The sequence below is a fragment of the Leuciscus leuciscus genome (genome assembly GCF_965113295.1).
Source record: "Leuciscus leuciscus genome assembly, chromosome: 3".
Taxonomy (NCBI): domain Eukaryota; kingdom Metazoa; phylum Chordata; class Actinopteri; order Cypriniformes; family Leuciscidae; genus Leuciscus; species Leuciscus leuciscus.
In genome coordinates this window covers 18905888-18924592 of record NC_138727.1, presented here as the reverse complement: position 1 = coordinate 18924592, position 18705 = coordinate 18905888, and the positions used below count along the sequence as shown (strand labels likewise).

General features: G+C 37.6%; 1 protein-coding gene across 2 annotated transcripts; it reads right to left on the bottom strand.

The window, feature by feature from the left end:
- Positions 1 to 917: 917 nt before the first annotated feature.
- Positions 918 to 18412, bottom strand: ncapg (non-SMC condensin I complex, subunit G). 2 transcript variants are annotated; one of them, XM_082164365.1, is made up of 23 exons: positions 18304 to 18335; positions 17874 to 17910; positions 17518 to 17635; positions 15930 to 16151; positions 15614 to 15842; positions 15326 to 15471; positions 15020 to 15104; positions 12419 to 12614; positions 11400 to 11549; positions 11134 to 11274; positions 10819 to 10942; positions 7387 to 7476; positions 7110 to 7295; positions 5395 to 5505; positions 5078 to 5197; positions 4771 to 4992; positions 3546 to 3727; positions 2854 to 3016; positions 2579 to 2749; positions 2261 to 2384; positions 1414 to 1458; positions 1257 to 1326; positions 918 to 1145 (listed from the first exon to the last, which is right to left on the bottom strand). In XM_082164365.1, exons 2-23 carry the CDS (start codon positions 17891 to 17893, stop codon positions 1019 to 1021), a joined length of 3042 nt encoding a protein of 1013 aa, XP_082020491.1. In that variant the 5' UTR covers positions 17894 to 17910; positions 18304 to 18335; the 3' UTR covers positions 918 to 1018. The 2 variants fall into 2 exon arrangements, with proteins under 2 accessions (XP_082020491.1, XP_082020492.1); XM_082164366.1 differs by lacking the exon at positions 17874 to 17910 and having other exon boundaries at positions 18304 to 18412.
- Between the last annotated feature and the right edge of the window lie 293 nt (positions 18413 to 18705).

Below are 18705 nucleotides of genomic sequence, written 5' to 3'. Positions count from 1 at the left end.
CAAGTTTAGTCAGTGCAACACTGAGATCACTTTAGATGGATAATTTGATTTGTACTTTGAGAAAGGTTTGTTTTTACATAGTATAAACGATGTCCATTTCAAGCTACAAGATTTAATCCATAAATGCATCTAGAGGCATTTGCTCTGAAACTGCTGAAATAAGACATCCATCCATCTACTACTTTAGGGCCTCTAACCATTCGAACTAATGGAGTCATTCAAAACTTGTGGCTAAAGTGCAGACAACGGAGTTAAAATTATGCATTATATCTCTATACCTATGCCAACCATTTGCTGGAGTAGGAGCTTGTAATGGGAATCGTCAGGAGGCCTTCTGTATATAGTCTTACAATACTCAAAATATGCCATTTAAAAGTTTTGGCCACTGTAAACTTGTTACCTGGTGCTAGATGTTGTACATAAACATACAAATTATGTACACACATTGTATTTTCTCTGTGTTTTTATACATGCCTTCAAAGATGTCTCAATCACTAGAACAATAAAATCTCTTGCAAACAGATTTTGTCCTCCTGTCAGAGTAATTGTGTTACAGTTTTAAACTTTATTCAGGTTTAAAAGATGCATACAAATGCAAGTAAACATTTTGTATGGAAATATGAGCCAGCTTCTCAACCAACTTTCAAATATTAGCTGTTATTGACCTGCACCAAATTTCCAACATTTAGTTCATAATAGGATCATCATTTTGTTAATAGTAAATTATAAAAGAAAGGGGTAGTTTGGTCCACTTTCTGTGCATTTTTTTTAAAAGAACAGCCTCAAACAAGTAAATAAATGTTAACATGACTCCTTCCCAAGGACAACTTCTTGAGAGGTCCTGCAGATGCTGCATTCTAACAAAGGCAATTTTGACATCTACCCAGGTTGAGGCTGTAAGGAGTCAAGATTCCTTGAGAGTATAATAGAAATTTAGCAGTATGTAATTTGTCAGGTAGATCTGAAGTGACTGTAGGATGCTATAGGAAGGACGACTTTTCATCATAACTAATCCACTCTATGAACCATTGGCCTCCTGGTTCATTAGGGCAGTCAGATCCTGCTTGGTTTTTTCCAGAGAAGCCATCTTGGCACGGCGACTTGGTCGCACTGATGGAGGCACTTCTGGAACATTCTCTTCATCACTATAGAAAGAATAAGAACAAAACACAATCGAAAGATAAACAATCTCAAATGTAATTTTGTATATAATATATATATCTAAAAAACAAAAAAAGTCAAGATGTGGAACAAACCTTTCATCAGAGGACAACTCGGCTTTACTGTTTTTCTTCCCATTTTTTGCAGTGGAAGCTTTTTTCTGGCCTGAGAAACAACAGACTGAGAGCTAAATCCAAGCTACACCAAAAAACAGAACAATATTCCACTTTATCAAATTAAATTAGACTGTACCTCGTTTAGCACGTTTAGGTTTAGTCTCATCTTTGTTCACCACCTCTGCAAGGATACACATAGGTTTGTTAATGCAACAGCTACTTTATTTACTACAGGGAGTAAATAAAGTTTACTACATAAAATACATTTCCTAATGGAGCCTTAAATCTCAAACCTCTGGGAATTCACCCGTTTGTTTAAAAACATTGAATAAAAGGAAAAGTCTGCTGCCAAAAAGAAAACATGACCGAGCTAGTAATTAAATATGAATCAACATTGGCTTGTAGAGATGGCTATAACTGAGGGATTTAAAATGTTGTAAAAGCGATGGGGAGAATTCAGTTTATTAAGGTATTATTATAGTTTATTAAGAATAAGGTATTTTATTGAACAGATCAATTGCCATATGTAGCTCTCATTCATTGTAAAGCAATTATTTATTTTTCTAGTTGAAGTTTTGTGTCCATGTTTTTTCAGCAGTGGGATAATCCCTCTCTTGTTTTAGTTATGAGACAGAACCATGTTTATCCGCAGTCATGGAGAGCCGAAGCACAACCAATACGATGTTCTTCCTCAAAATGCATGCAGTTTTGTTAAACTGCTAGAGGGCAAAAAGTTGCATACTGTACTTGTAAAGATTTAAACGGAATCAACTGAAAATTATGAATCTGAACAATTACAACTAAATGAATCAAATTAACAAATATTAGCTTAACCATCAACCCCTACATAAATGAAACTAGATGGGACTAAGAACAATGTTAGATGGAGAAATAAAATTATACTAATAAAAACCTTTTTTTCTTCCTCAGCCATTATCATTTTTTTAACCTAGTGACAGAATGCTTAGCTTGCTTGCTAGTACCTCCAGTATTGTCATCCAAGTTAAGCAAAGTTGTGTCCTGGTTACTGCCTGATTTGGAACGATCCCCATTAAGCTGGTTACGAAGTTTTTCAATAACCCTTATACAGTACTTATCTTTCACTTCCTGTAACACACAAGATGGAAAAACAGTGATCACTTGATGGATCATAAATAATTGCATACATTAATTAAATATCCCATCAGTTAGATTGGCATTAATTTCTCATCCATTTCTGCTTAATCTGGTTAGAGAGATTAAGGATAAAAGCAAAACACAACATATACATGTTCACAAAAGAGACCTAACTCCAGCAGTACCTGTAAAATGTCTTTTAACAGTAGTTGCAATTCATTGTTGGCAGGTCCAGGTTCAGTGTTAATCTCCAGCCAGCTGAGAGTTTTACAGTAGAGACGCACCTCAGGAGCAGAAACATCTCTCAAGATCTCATTACAAACACGCACTGCCAGGGAGTCATGCACAGACACAGCCTGCAAAAGAGATGTTTGATCATTTACATATCAACATATTAAAGTGCTTTAAACATAACCCATTACTGTTGTTTCTGTAAGCGTGCATGCAAGTTCAAGTGTACCTGTACAGCAGCAGGTTGCACAAGAGCACTGGGTCGTGTTAGTTCAACAAACAGTTCAGCCACGTTGGATGCGTCTACCTCAGACAATGGAGAGGTCACGGGAGCATTGAACAGAGTTCTCATGGTTGGCAGGAAACTCTCCTCCACACGCTCTTGATTTGCTCTAGTGTACAACAATTACAGGAACAGCTGTAAATATCTGGCTGTGCTGTTACAACAGTCTTTAACGTTAATGGCACCATTGTTGTAATTCAGATGTACACGTTACATTATAGGGTTAGTTCACCCAAAAATGAAAATTCTGATATTTGAGGTGTTCTATGTATGCGTTTTGATTAATGTTTATATGTAAATAAAAGGCTCAATTAAACCCGTTCACCATATAAAGCAATCCTGTTTCTTCAGAAGACTTGTTTTAAACATCTTGCTTCATATGGATTACTTTTACAATCTCTTTATTACCCTTTGAAAAAATTAAAGTTTTGGAAGAATGGATTTTCAATAGAGGGACTAAAATCTCCGGTTTTATTAAAAATGTTCATTTGTGTTTCAAAGATGAAAGTCACATTGATTTAGAAAAACAGGAGGGTGAGTAAAAGACAATTTTCATTCTTGGGTGAACTACTCCTTTAATTAATCAAAGCATTTACATGATCTTTGTTCAGTTTAAGCAGATCTCCCTGCATGTATACCTGCTGGCCCGGGCATATAACTGTAAGAATACCCCCAGGCAATGCCGTAGTCTTTGGTCATCCTCCGTTACAGGATTGTACCACAATAGCACCAGACGGGACAGCATCTTTGGACTTAGGATTCTCCCACAGTACATCAGCTTGGCCAGACCCTCTGCTGTCTCTGTGCGGAGCTCACAGATCTGAAAAATTTCAAATAGGTTTTTTTTTGCTTCAGCATTTGCAGTACATTTACACCATCTAGTCATCATGTATAAACAGGGAACATTGTCAAAATGCCTGTCAATCAGCTCCAGCAAGTTGCCAGCGTAAGGAGTCGGCAGAAAATAACTGCATAGGTTCAACATGTGAATGAAACTAACATTAACAGTTCTATCAAATAAAGGCTGTTCACAGCAATGTCAAGTCATCATGAAATCATGTTTTTAATGGAATGCAGCAGTGTTTATTATAAAAAAAAATTCTGAACACTTCTCTTCTCTGATGACGCATACACCAGTGTGAGGGCTATCTCTCAGAGAGAGCGTGAGTAGCCTACTGGATAGTTTAAAATCGCTTGAATGTTTAAACTGGTAAGACTTAAGACGTGAAAATGATAAACTAGTTACGATGCACTGATGGCCCGATTGTGCAAGTGACAATTCAGTCATGTCCCGACTCCTAAACGCAAGTGTGGTATCGCCGCCTGCAGCGCTTGACGCTTGCCTTGTGCAACACATTTTGAGAGACGAGAGAGAGAAGACGCGGCAGCACCGCTGAACACTCAAGCTGTTTGTGAAATTGCATCTCAGAGACAGTTTGGTTGTACTCCACGGTGTGTTTTTGCTGGTGTTTCCACCTTTAGCGGTAACAGTTTTTTTGCATAGGCCTATTTTGCTAAATATTGTGCTTTGATGGAGGTCTGGTAACCAAACCACTTCCATTCTATTGAAGTAGCTCCCTTTTTATGTAGCTACTAAATCGTCATCGGAACCTGACAAGCTGCTCTTACTCTCAGACAGGTGTTGTTGTTGTGCGCGCTAGGGAACGTAAATGCACCATACGTCATCGCGTCGCTATATCATTGATATTGCGATATGACACTTTTTTTTATCATGTAAAAATGTATACTGGTATTATCGTGGACGGTATGATATGGCACACCCCTAGTGACAGTGAGGCCTAAGTTACAATAGTGTACCTTTAACACGTGAAAGTGCCTAAAGTGATGATGGATATGCAGTACCTCACTATCAAGGAATTCTGAAAGCATCCTCAGAATGCCCTGGACGGTACTCTCCTCTTCAACTTGTTGGTCAGGTTTTCCGTTATTGTCTGGAGAGTCAGGTGCCTGGGAGGTAGGAGGAGCAGACTTTTCTTGCAGGATGTTAAGGCCATTGAGCAGGAGCTGGTCAATGAGAGCTCGGAGAGCACTGATCCTGATTTTAGGCTCATCTAGCTGTGTGATCTAAAACACACACACACAACAAAATAATCTCCAAGCTTTCAAGACAAAGTGAATTTGGTCATCTTTAACACAAATGTTTAAATACCTGCAAGAGCAGCACAAGGTGTGTGTTGGCGAGGTCTTTACTATGGAGAGCAGCAGTTCCCAAACAGATGACAGCCATGTTGCGGACAGCAGGGTTAGGGTTGGACACACTTGGCAGTATCTAGGAAAGAGAAAGCTCTTTGAAGTTATTTTCCAATAACTGCAGCTCCAGTTGAGCACTACACTGATTTGTGTACAGAGTCCAGTAACCAAAGTGGCTTGTGATAAAAGCGCCATGCAGACCCAAGTTTTTCCAATACTGCAGAAAAGCAGGAAATGGTTATTAATGTGAGTGCTTTTATGGATGAGTATGAGTACCAGTGACTCTATCAGAGCATTCATGGTAGGGCAGATTCCTCTCTTGATGTTCATTTGCTTGAACAACTCGGCACACATCGTCAGACATTTCAACAAAGTCTCTGGATCACTCTGGGGAAAATACACACATGACATGTGATTACATTATGTGAGATTATATTTAAATTAAGCACTTAAGGCTTAATATGTACATGCACGTTAATGGTGTCAACTATGCCATAGTGTTCGCCTAAAATGTGACACCAAGACTCAAGGCCATTCACACAACATTTCTCACACTTCGTCTTGTAATATGTTAATTTATGACACTGATCGAGCAATTCACTAACTAACTTATGCTCATATGATACAAGTTGAACAAATTTGAATTCAACAACTATCCACAAAAACAATTCCAAGACCAATTCATGTATACTGTGACTGACAGCATAGTGATAGACAAAATTAAAATTGACAATTATCTAATTAGCAGATATTTGTTGGAAGACCTATATTTTAAAATATAATTTATTACCGTGATGGCAAAGCTGAATTTTCAGCATCATTATTCTTCTGTACTCACATGACTCTTCAGAAATCATTCTAATATGCTGAATTGGTGCTCAAATAAGATTCTTATTAAAGGGTTAGTTCACCCAAAAATGAAAATTAGCCCATGATTTACCAAGCCATCCTAGGTGTATATGACTTCTTTCAGACAAATACAATCTGAGATATATAAAAAAATGTCCTGGCTCTTCCCAGCTTTAAAATGGCAGTGAATGAAGGACCAGATTTTGAATTCCAAAAAAGCGCATACATCCATAATAAAAGTGCTCTGCATGGCTCTGGGGGGTTAATAATGGCCTTCTGAAGCAAAGCAATGCATTTGTGTAAATAAAATGTCCATATTTAAAATGTTATAAAGCTATAATTACTAGTTTCCGACAGACGGCCATACACATCGATTTACAGTGAAAGAGTTACCCCTAAACTGATGCATTGACGATCGCGGAAGCGCAGAGGATAGAGCAAAAAAAAAAAACACCCGTCATGAATCAAGAAAGTCTAAAACAAGAATTTTTAAAGAGAAATGTCAGAGGATTTCGATATAAGAGAAGATGAGCTTGAGTTTGTTGCCCAGCCCTATTTGTTTGAACCGTGAGACAAAGCTTGCGCTACTCCTACATTGCGTCAGGGGTTACTCTTTTGGCGCAAGTAGACCTGCGTAGGCCTTCTGCAGGAAGCTAGTTATTTTCGTTTTTAAAGTATTAAATATGGATATTTTTCTAACAAAAACCCAATGCTTTGCTTCAGAAGGCCTTTATCAACCTCCTGGGTCGTATGGATTACTTTTATGATAAATGGATACGCTTTTTTGGACTTATGCCATTATAAAGCTTGGAAGAGATTTTTTTTAAATATAATTCCGATTGTGTTCATCTGAAAGAAGAAAGTCATATACACCTAGGATGGCTTGAGGGTGAATAAATCATGGGATAAGTTTTTGGGTGAACTAACCCTTTAATAATAACAGTTGAAAACAGATGTGCAACTAAAAATTGTGGAAACTAATGCATCATTTTTCAGAATTCTTTGAATAAAAAAAAGTTCAAAAGAACATTTATTTGAAACATTATAAATGTATTTACTATAACTTTTTATTAAAATGTATGCTTGCTGAATAAATGCACTCTATTTTTTTAATGTATGTGAGTGTCTTTGTAAATTAGTACCTTCTCCACACGCTGCTCCTTGATATTTTCAGCAGGCTGCGAAACCTCCAGGGCAAGCTGGTTCTTGAGCTCTTCCAGCTGAGAGATGGAGTCTTTCAGCTCAGCTGCACGACTGAAGTCCTGACAGCTGATGCAATCTTCTAAAGTCTGCTTGGCCTCCATTATCTGCACTCGCACCTCAGCTAACTATAAAAAATATATATATTTTAAAATGATGCCAATCTCATGCATTAGGTTGATGCCATTAAGCATCAGTGGTTTATGAAGTTTTACTCACTCTAACTTGCTTTCTGCGTTTCTCATTCTCATCCACAGGTTCAGAGATGGAAAAAATGGGCTCTCTCACATCAGAGATTATTTCAGCAACCTGATTAAAATAACCACACACATACAAAATTAAACCTTCAGTGAATTTCTGTAGAGACACTTGACTGCATAAATCAGCAGATCTCAAAGGCCACATTTACATAGTCATCCAATTAAATTTTTTCAGCAAATTGCCACCGATAATTCTTGTTGCATGTTTCAATGTAGACAGTCAAAGAAAAGGACATTCCCCATGTGAGAGGACTACACTGATTAGGGTTGTAACTTTGACGATAATATCATTATTAGGAAAACCCCTTAATCCAGTCGTGAAAATGGAATTTACAGTATAATGCAGATGTCACAAAAACACATGAATTGATGGACGGATGAATAAATCAAAAGTAGAGATGTACAATAAATGAAGTCGCGACATGGTCTGTGGATATTAAATCGCAAAAAGACTGCTATAATCTGCTTGTTCGGTGTCTCTCTGTTGGAATGAACTGCACAGTTTCGTCTACTACATACTCAAGTATGCGTGAAGACCTCATGGTGTTTTCAGCATCTGCCATCTTTATTTGAGAAAAAACTGTCAAATTTGCTCTGAAAAGGTCTTCACTAAAACCCATCAAAATAAAAGTTCTGTTTAACTTCATTTAAATAAATGAAAGGGATCGTTCACCCAAAAATGAAAATTAGCCCATGATTTACTCACCCTCAAGTCATCCTAGGTGTATATGACATTCTTCTGTCAGACGAATACAATTGGAGTTATATATAAAAAAATGTCCTGGCTCTTCCAAGCTTTATAATGGGAGTGAATGGCCGTTTCTGTTTTAAAGTCCATAAAAGTGCATCTATCCATCATAAAAGTGCTCCACACGGCTTCAGGGGTTAATAAAGGCTTTCTGAAGCGAAGCGATGCATTTATGTAACAAAAATATCCATATTTAAAAACTTTATAAAGTAAAATAACTAGCTTCCATTTTTAAATATAACTCCAATTTTATTCGTCTGAAAGAAGAATGTCATATACCCCAAGGATGACTAGAGGGTGAGTAAATCATGGGCTAATTTTCATTTTTGGGTGCACTATGAAGAAATATGTTACAATTGTAGAATAGAATGTACTTCTCAAAATAATAATAACAGCACAATTTATTTAGACAAAAAAATTATATTCCTTAATGTTTGTTTTAATTGATCAAATCTTTGTTGTGCAGCACTTTTCATTTGATTACATTTTAAAACATTATTTACAATTTTTAGTTTTACGGACTAATTGATTACCGCCGTTTTTTTGTAATATTTCTGAATAAAATTTTCTGCATAAAATACATTTCATTCTTAAAAGGTTGTTCCAGTCAATAATCAATTACTAAATTGAAATGATTATACATGTTTTTTGATGATTCAAATATGAATAAACAAAACAAACAAATGGTTTCAAGTTTGTTATAGTAAAGCATTTTTTTTTTTTTTTTTTACCAAAACCCGCTTTCACTCATTTAACTGTCCTTTTAAAGGACAAGTTCGGTATTTTACACTTAAAGCCCTGTTTACAGATCGTATCTGATGAAATAGAACGGTTAAGATAAAAATTTGGACACATGCTGCTGTCCCGAGAATTTTAGGTTTATTTCGCTTTTGTGGACCTATTTTGCCAAACGCGTCACACCCGTGATTCTTCCGTTGAGAGCTTGAATAATAGACACTCCAGCCCAGTTGGTGGCGATAATGCACCTTTGCCAATTGCACGCAAACCACGGGCATTTCATTGAATACACAGAAGAAGCAGAAGAAGAAGCGGCGGAGTAATACCGTAAAGGTGCTGCGGTCTCACAGCACGTCCTATTAAAGGTAGGGTAGGTAATCATTTTTCTAAAAAAAAAACATTCCAAATTTGTTTAAACTGTCTTTATATACCAATACATAATTAAAATGTAAGTACTCTGAAAAAGAAAATATAAAAATCGAGTGACTGTAGACCTTTTAATCTGCAATAAACACAGCTCATTATTTCCATTCACTCCACCCCCTCCCTTCTGAGCTCCTTCCAAAGCCACGCCCCCAAAACACATGAACGCGCGACGCCAAACGCTCAGGCTGGAACAAGACGCATTTATTACCTGAGACGAGTGGAGAGGAAGGAGCGCAGTACATACAGTGACATCATGTCAGAATCACATGTAATAAAATACCTAACTTTATCACTATGAATATAAACAAATAAGATTTCTTTTAGTACTCACTATCAAGCTAGCATATCGATAATGGTTAAGTTTCATTCGGTAACGAGCTATATTTATAAGGCAAAACTAAAAACAGGTTGCATTGATACACGTTTTTCCATTACCATCAGTTACACTGTGATGAAGGTGAATTTCGTGTAAGATTCATAACATATACGGTGTTTTGCATGTAAGAGTTTCCATGATGAAAACATTGTTGACTCTAATGAAGACTAACGTACACTCCGAGTCCGGAGACAAGTACCGCATCGTCGGTTCGAGGACAGGTCCGGGGTTGAGGGCGAAGCAGAGGAGGTCGTTCAAGAGCGCGGGCAGGGTCCGAGGAAGTAGTTTTTGCCTTGTTTGCCTTCGCTGACTGCATATGCAGGTGCTTTGAGCTGAATATTTCCGGGAACGGTGACATGTGATGAGTGCACGCCGGGCAGCACGCGCAGTGGGGCTCGGGGCGGGCACGAGACATGAAGGCATCTGATTGGTTCTTTACATTCGCACCGAATGGCAGTGATTGGTCAGAGTTTTTACTGTCCTGCAGCTGCTACAGAGGTCTGATTTTTTTCATTCCTTTTTCTAAACACATAATGTATTGACTACTATCAGGATGGAAGGACCATTTCACCCAGTATAAAAAAAAGCGTTTCTGAACAGGATTACCTACCCTACCTTTAAGTCAATGGAGTTGGACAAAAACTACGATAAAACCTGTTGGAATGCATCTTTTTCAGCGATTTTTGAGGGAACATATCAGTGAACACCCCCTGACCACTCGGTGAGTTTCACGTCTTTGTAAACGAAAGTTTAATGTGTTTTTAGGACGGATTCTTCCAGTGCATATAGACAACCATTGTGGGGGTGGGGGGGTGAAGCGAAATAAACCTAAAATTCTCGGGACAGCAGCATGTGTCCAAATTTTAATCTTAACCGTTCTATTTCATCAGATACGATCTGTAAACAGGGCTTTAAGTGTAAAATACCGAACTTGTCCTTTAACTGATGATAATAAGAATTGATTGTTTAACAATTTTCTGAGGCAGTTTTCAAACCATGAAAGTCTCATAACGTTACAAATCTAACACTGATACAATCTCTGGCTGCCACAAACAGAAGATTTTTTTTTTTCTCAAGAGTATGATGTTCTCACAAGGACTGACCATCAGAATTTTCTGTGCGTCATCTCGTAGAATGCCAATCAGTTTCTCCACCAGCAAACCAATCAGAGAAGTGGGTGTGTTGGGCATCACAAGAATCTCCTGGAGCACTGCTACCATGCGCTTCCTAGAACAGTTCATGGGAAGATTAAAACTTCTAGATTTGCAGTTAATAAATACAATAGACTTTCATGGGTGTTATACAAGTTATACAGACATAAAGGGAGGAAAAGGACCATCAAAAACTGAAGATAATAAAAGTCTAAAATGTTTCATCTACATTGATCAGTAAGAGATCAGAGTACTGAGAACTCAGACCTGCCGCCTTCTTCAGAAGTGTCAAGACACCTGACTAGAAGAATCAGCTGCTGTCCAACAAACTCTTGGGTCATCACCATCTCAAGCTGTGTCATATCAGCTCTTTGCTCCTCAGACAGCGGAGTAATGCTCTTTAGATAACTGAAACAAAAAGGCTTCCTTATTTAGCTGGCTGTTTAACTGAATTCAAAAAGAAAATTAAACATCGAAGAATAATTAACCCAATTAAAAGGGTTACAAGAAACAAAAATGTAGAGCATATTCACCTGTATAGATACTCTGCAAATATGGCCGCCTCAGGGAGTAACTTCTCCAGTAATTCCTCACCCTCATTTCCTTTACTCTTGACAAACTCACACAACGCTCTCCAGTACAAGACGTTTTCACATGTTAGGGAGTCCACAGTAATTAGTTTCCTATACAGAGAGACATACACATTTAAGAAATGAGACTAATGTTGAAGATTATTGTAATTGTGATTGTAATTAAGATAATTATGTATGTTACTGTTCGTTCAAGCAGGTTCAAGTGCGAAAGAGAACTGTATTCTGGCACGCACGATACTAGCGCGCGTCTTTCTGCATGTCGTGTGTGTTACGTAGACAGGACATTCACATTTTCTCTTGTCGTGCTTGAATGGTTTAAAAGCATTTGCATGAATAAGAGCGGGATCATATGATGTAAAACTAGCCAAAGGATGACAAAAATTTACGGATGCTGCGTTAATTGCATTAAATATTTTATCGCGTTAAACTGTCTTCCAGCCACTTCTGCTGGAATTTGCACTTTCCCATTTTTCTGGTCTAGTTTTATTCCTGTTATTCATAATGTACAAAATGCCCGCATCACGGCAATTTTAGTCTGGCTGGAAGCCAAACTGGTTCTGCGTTTATCACACTAACGTACATTAATTATGAAGGCTATATTCAAATTGATAAAATAAAATTCTTCAAAACTATATCAAAATTTGTAATGCCTGTAGGATTAAAATGCAATGCAATTTAAGGCCTTAATTTTTGCAAAATCCATTTAATGACTTTTAATGCTCTGTGGAAACCTTGTTGCTTGAATGCAGCTGAAAGTACTATGCTTCTACTAATAGCTGAAAGCAAAGCACAATGAAAATAATAATAATAAAAAAATTGCAATAAACCTTTTCCAAGATGTCAACATACAAAGGGCAGGGCATGTGTACATGTTTTTAAATTTTGGTGAATTGAATTATGCCACAAAACTGCAGTGACTGAAGTATGCTTGTTCTGGTGTTTAGATTCAAGTAACTGACCTCTCATCCAGCCTGATACCGTTCTGCAGGAGTTCATCAGGGTCTGTTGCCATGGAAAAGATGGCATGTAAGGTAGTCACTGCAGTTTCTGCACAGTTCTCTACATCCAGTTTGTGCAGCAACTGCAAAACATCTCCCTGCAGCAAGCGAAGCCAAGCCGGCAGCAAATGGGTCTTGATGACCTCCTTCACTGAGTCTAAGGGAAATGGACATGATTTGTTAATTGACTTATACTGCCCCTGTCAGCAGTAAATAATTTACAAAATTATAAGATAATCAAGTATAAGCTTAATACAAGACAAAAATTAATGACCCAGTTGTCACCTAAAAAACAACTTGTTTGTGTCTAGGACTTTGTTGTTAGGAGATAGTGCTACACAATTAATCTTATCGCAATCACGATGTCAAGCCTGTGCGATTATATGACGCAAAATGCTGCGATTTTAAGAAATAAATAAATGCATGTGTGGACATGACAACCCATTCTCTCTGAGAGCTGTTTGCCCATTTTCTACACTGCTAATAAAAAGAAGACCAGTCAGTTTCAGTTTAGGCAGTGGCATGTGTGGCGCGTATGGTCACGTCATGATTTGTGTGCAGCCTCCTGTGTGCAGCGTGGAGAACAGGTGAAGATGGATGCCGAGCAGACGGACATTGAACTGGTGGCTAGAAAGAATTATACCTCTGTTAAGGCCAATTTATACTTCTGCGTCGAGTGTACGCCGTAGTGTACGTCGTAGGGTACGCACGTAGGCGACGCCGTCGTGAGCATTTATACTTCTGCGAATGTCTGTGTTGCTCTGCAGTTACACCGCCGAAACGCTAGTTGGCGCGGGCGGGTTTTAATGTTCCAGTTCCACTGTGTTTACATTCCTCGCGGCTGTTTTGAGTTTAGGTTTCTACGAGCAATGGCGACTGAAGGAGTCATACAGATCGCTGTATTTCCGCACTTCTTCAAGCAATCTCTCGGTCACTTGGTCTATTTCCATGGCTCTTCACTGATCTTCGGAATTTAAAAATGGCGGGCGGGCGGTGCAGAGTGCAGAAGATCATTCCGGAAATGCGTAGGAGGAAACGCGATGCTATCCAGCCGACCAATCACAGATCTTGCGGTCCGCGTCGCCGCGACGCGTAGTTACATTTTTGAGGAGGTGCGCGTCAGGGTACGGCGAAGGGTACGACGTATGGTACACGTCAATGCGTATGCTACGCCGTACCTTCTACGCGAACCCGACGCAGAAGTATAAATTGGCCTTTATATGACGATATTTTGGCTATAAGATAACCGACACTGAGCAGAGAGAGCAGGGCTGCCAACTCTCACTCATTCAGTGTGAGACTCATGCAATTGACACTTTGCACACGCTTGACACTGACAGACTAGACAGAGCAGGTTACTTTTGATATGAAACTAATTCTCAGCTCTCAGATTCTGTCGATTTTATTACGAAATTCAAACAATAGCGTTTTGGCGCTTGTAAATGTTGACGTGACAGATCGTGATCGTGAACCGAACATCTCTTAGCCTACTCTTTACTAGAAAGATGGTGTGTTGAAAGATACAGTACAACTTACCAAAATGTTTAGGCCTCATACATAATATTGATAAATCAGTGGGGGGTTTTTTCAACCGCGGAAAGAGGTAAATAAAACAGCTGGAGAATAATGTCACATAACGTTACATTTACCTCAGGAAAGCCATTTGATAGCACGTTAGCTGGCTAGACAAATTATATAGAGAGGAGTATTTTGCTAAATATGTGCAACTATATTAAATATTATATTTTTACTTATTAAAATATTGTAATGTTATTATAGCCTAGTAAAAACCACATTAAATGTATTTTTTTTAATTGTTATTTTTAACCTTTAATAATAATATCAGCTGACAGGGCTCTCAGTATGTTTACAGCATTAGACGAGATTTGTTTTCTTGAGAAAAATTACTGTACCTAATATTTATCCAAATAGATGATTTGAATTGAAATCGTGAAGCTTGTTTCAAGCAATGATAAAAACAGTAGCCAACAAGTCATTGTACCATGTTATCACTAAACTTAACAAAATTCTGTTTAGTTACCAAATGTTTTGACAATCGCAATACACTTACACCAAAAATGATCCACAGACTGAGTTTAGACAAAACATATGCGTTACATCCTACTTAAATGTCCCTGCTTGTCTGGACAGAATGTTCAAAATATCTTATTTTCATGAGCATACAAATGTTCTTATTTGTCGTTCTATTTATTTTATACTATTGTACTATTGAGACAATGACAGGTTTGCAGTAATGCAAAGATATCATTATTTCATTTTGTAGAAAAATATTATTTTAATTTGAAAACACTGCATTTAGTTGTTGCTAGTTTGAGTTGAGAAATACACATTTCAGCATTATCACTAATCTGTGTGTGCATTTTCCTTGAGAACCAAGCAAGTTGACTCATGAAACCATTTGTTTATTATATCGCAATATTGACCTCAATAATCCCAATATGACATTTTCCCCAAATCATGTAGCCCTAATAGGAGACAATGAACATGAACTCTAATACATGCGTTGGAGAGTTTGATCAACAAACACGACAATGTCCTTACCTGCAGAGTCACTGAGGCCTTCATGCAACAGACTCACTCTCTGAGCGATGCTCAGAGCTCGAATATGCACTTTCTCTGCCAGTACCTGAGGCACATACATAAGCGCATCATATTTATTGCATAGACTACCGTTAAAAACTTAATTAACTAAAGTTAATACCTTTATTATTCAGCAAGGATTCATTAAATTGATCAAAACTGACAGTAAAGATTTTCACATAAATAAATAAAAAACACCACTATTTACTAATTGTTAACTTTTATTGCAGATTAGTCAATTTGGTATTTTCTTATAGACATTTTTACCTGATAAGCAAGTTTCCTGACTTTCTCTTTGACGTCTCGGGTGCGCTTGTAGATTTTAGAGAGTGTAGCAGCCGAGGGAGCGATGCAAGACAGCACAGCACGTCGAACCTCTGGGTTCGAGTCATTTTCCAAAAGCAGAATATAAGCTACAAACACACAGAATTAATCACATTTACCTTATTTAAATGTACATTCCTTGGAAATTCATGGATCAATTTTGAACGTTAACATGTTAAGTAGGGATTGTAGCTCGATGTCTGTGAGTGAAAGTATGAGCATTCAGAGTACCTTTAATAGTGGGGCAGTCTGAGTCATTGGGGTCCTGAAGTCTGGCCATGGCCAGTGCTGCCTGAATCCTGACATTAGGGTATTTGTCTGTTACTCTGACCAGCATGGCTTCATGGATCCTATCACACAGATCATCATCGATCTGAGCATTCTCACTCAGACTGCCCAGCAACTTATTCGCCAGCTGACAAACACGAAACCGCACAGCATGGCTGCTTGCACCGTGAGACTGTGGGAGAGAAAAAGATGGTAAAGAGATCGTAGGTATAAGGTATGACTTTTTCCCCAACCCAAATGTCTGCATGAGTGACACTACCTCCAACAGGAAGTTGAACAGAAAGTTCAAAAACTCAGTGTCATCATCTTCCTCCTCCTCCTCCTCCTCCTCAGTCTCCTGATTAACAGGCGTTTCGAAACTCGCAGCAAACTTAGTGACAAAATCAATGACATTCTCCACTGCAGGCTCTCGGGTGTAAATGATCATGGCATACTTCAGGCATCGGATGAACTCCTCATGGAATTCGGACTTATCTTCCAACTACACAGAATTAAAAATGACCTCAATTAGAAGATTGTTTGATGTGTCAGACAACATGTTAGAAAAATTTCCCATGCACCTATACTACCTTCCAAAAGTTTGGGGTTGGTAAGATTTTATAATGTTATAGGATTCGGCTAGTTCTCTCAAAAATGAAAATTCTGTCATGAATTACTCACCCTCATGCCGTTCCAAATGTGTAAGACTTTTGTTCATTTTCAGAACACTAATGAAGATACTTTTAATAAAATCAAACATTTCTGTCCCTCCACTGACAACTACACAACAAACCTTGAAGCTTCAAAAAGTTCATAAGAGATCATAAAACTAATCCATATGAATTGAGCAGTTTAGTTAATTTTCTGAGAAGACACAATAGCTTTATATGAACAGATTGAATTTAGACTTTTATTCACACATAAACATTCATCATCTCACACATAAGTTGTGGTAAACAGAAAATCAAGCATGTTTGCTTGACGTGCAAGAACCAAAGAGGTTTATTCTCGTGTGTTACGCAGCACATTTGAGCTTCCGTATAAGATTTGTTCACGCGGGTCAAGCAGGTTCGGTTCAGCTTCTGTCTATTGTTTGCTGATCAATGTTTATGTGTGAATAAAAGCCTAAATTCAATCTGTTCATCATATAAAGCGATCAAGACAAGTCTCATCAGAAAATTTGGCCTAAACCGCTCATTCCATATGGATTAGTTTTACAATCTCTATGAACTTTTCAAAGTGTCAAAGTTTCAGTTGAGTAGCCGTCTATGGAGGGACAGAAAGCTCTCAGATTTCATCAAAAAGATCTTCATTTGTGTTGTGAAGATGAACGAAAGTCTTACAGGTTTGTAGCGACATGAGGGTGAGTAAAAGATGACAGAATTTTCAGTTTAGGGGCAACTATCCCTTTATTGAACGGTCACTTATAACCACCAAGGCTGCATTTATCTGACCAAAAATTCATTAAAAACTGTAATTTAAGTTAATACAATTTTCTGTTGTAGTATATTTTAAAATGTAATTTATTCCTGTGATGGGAAAGTGGATTTTTTTTAGCAGCCATTACTCCAGTTTTCAGTGTCACATGAATGATCCTTCAGAAAACATTCTAATATTCTGATTTGGTGTCAAACATTATTACCAATGATGAAAACCGTTGCTGCTCAATATTTTTGAGGAAACCATTATACCTTTTTTTTAGGTTTCTTTGATGAATGTAACGTAAAAAACACAATAGCATTTATTTGAAATATAACTTTTTTTAATCAATTTAATTCTTCCGGAATAAAAGTATTCATTTGTCAAATACTGACCCCAAACTTTTGAACGATAGTGTACATTATAAAATTCACGTAATTATGCAGCACCTTATTATATCTAGTCTTCAAACTGGCAACAAGTTTCGCCTTGTTATTATGAGCTTTCTGTGCTCGACGGAAAGCCTCTTCAATCTCCAGATCAGCGTCTCCAGGCATGTTGATGTTGCTGAGACAAAAACAAATTACATGCCAGCCTGCATGTGAATGAATGATATTTGATATACGTTTACAAATCCAAAACACCCATGGATCACCGCATCTTGAGGACGTCCGCTTAAACATGGAACGTTATTTTGTTTTTTAGTTGTTTTAGTGTTAGCTGTTAATAACACACTTCACAGGTTAAAGATAATTAGTCACAACAAATGTCGGGTAACGTTAACCCAGCACGACAGAATCGTTACCTGATCTTTCCTCCACCCATTGGACACTTTAAATGATCTAAATAAAAAGTTATTCGTTAAATAAGCTAGTACATAACTTACGAAACAGCACGATGTATGTTATCCCACAACAAATCAAACACATGAAAGAAGAACACTGATTAAATGATTGGATTACAATTCAAATTCCCTAAATAAAACAGGTAACGTTATTTGTTTGTAACGTTACGTATAAAATGAACGACACCGCCTCGATAAACTGCTAACGTTAGCCCCGACACTTACCAACAACACAAAACATGACGAACTAACTAATAATTATAATTTTAACAAATAAAAATTTGCCAGAACATTCTTCCTTGCGAGTGTAACGTTATATGCTTAAATGTTCATTTTTTGATAAAACAAAACAAAAAGAACAACAACAAACACACTTTAATCCGCGACGTACCTTTAGAGAAGGCTTCTATCTTGAACAACGGTGAAAGCGCCACTTTTCAAAACTCTCTGCTCTCGCGAGAGTAACGTAGAACCGCCTCCTTCCGTCCCTGGCTGTCAATCATGCTTGTTACGGACCAATACTATGGGGTTTCCGTCAGGGGGCGCTGAGACACTGTAACTACAGATTTGAATATGGACCTCCTTGGTTAAAATCTCAAGACGTGTTTAGTTTAACTTTATTAATTATAAGTTTTGGAGTCTGACATATCAGTTTAAATATCTATAGGCCTACAATAATTCAATAAAACGCTTTAATTAATCACGAATAGCTCTGATTGGTCCAAATGTAATCTCTGTGAAAAATACAGATATTGATTAAGCTATATATATATATATATATATATATATATAT

Bases quoted from the DNA above. Each gene is read 5' to 3' on its own strand.
- ncapg (XM_082164365.1), bottom strand. From the start codon at position 17,893: ATGGGTGGAGGAAAGATCAG. The intron at 12,615-15,019 runs GTAAGGACATTG...CATTTCCCTTAG, and splicing joins AGGCCTCAGTGACTCTGCAG to ACTCAGTGAAGGAGGTCATC. The intron at 10,943-11,133 runs GTCTGAGTTCTC...GAACTGTTCTAG, and splicing joins ACTTCTGAAGAAGGCGGCAG to GAAGCGCATGGTAGCAGTGC.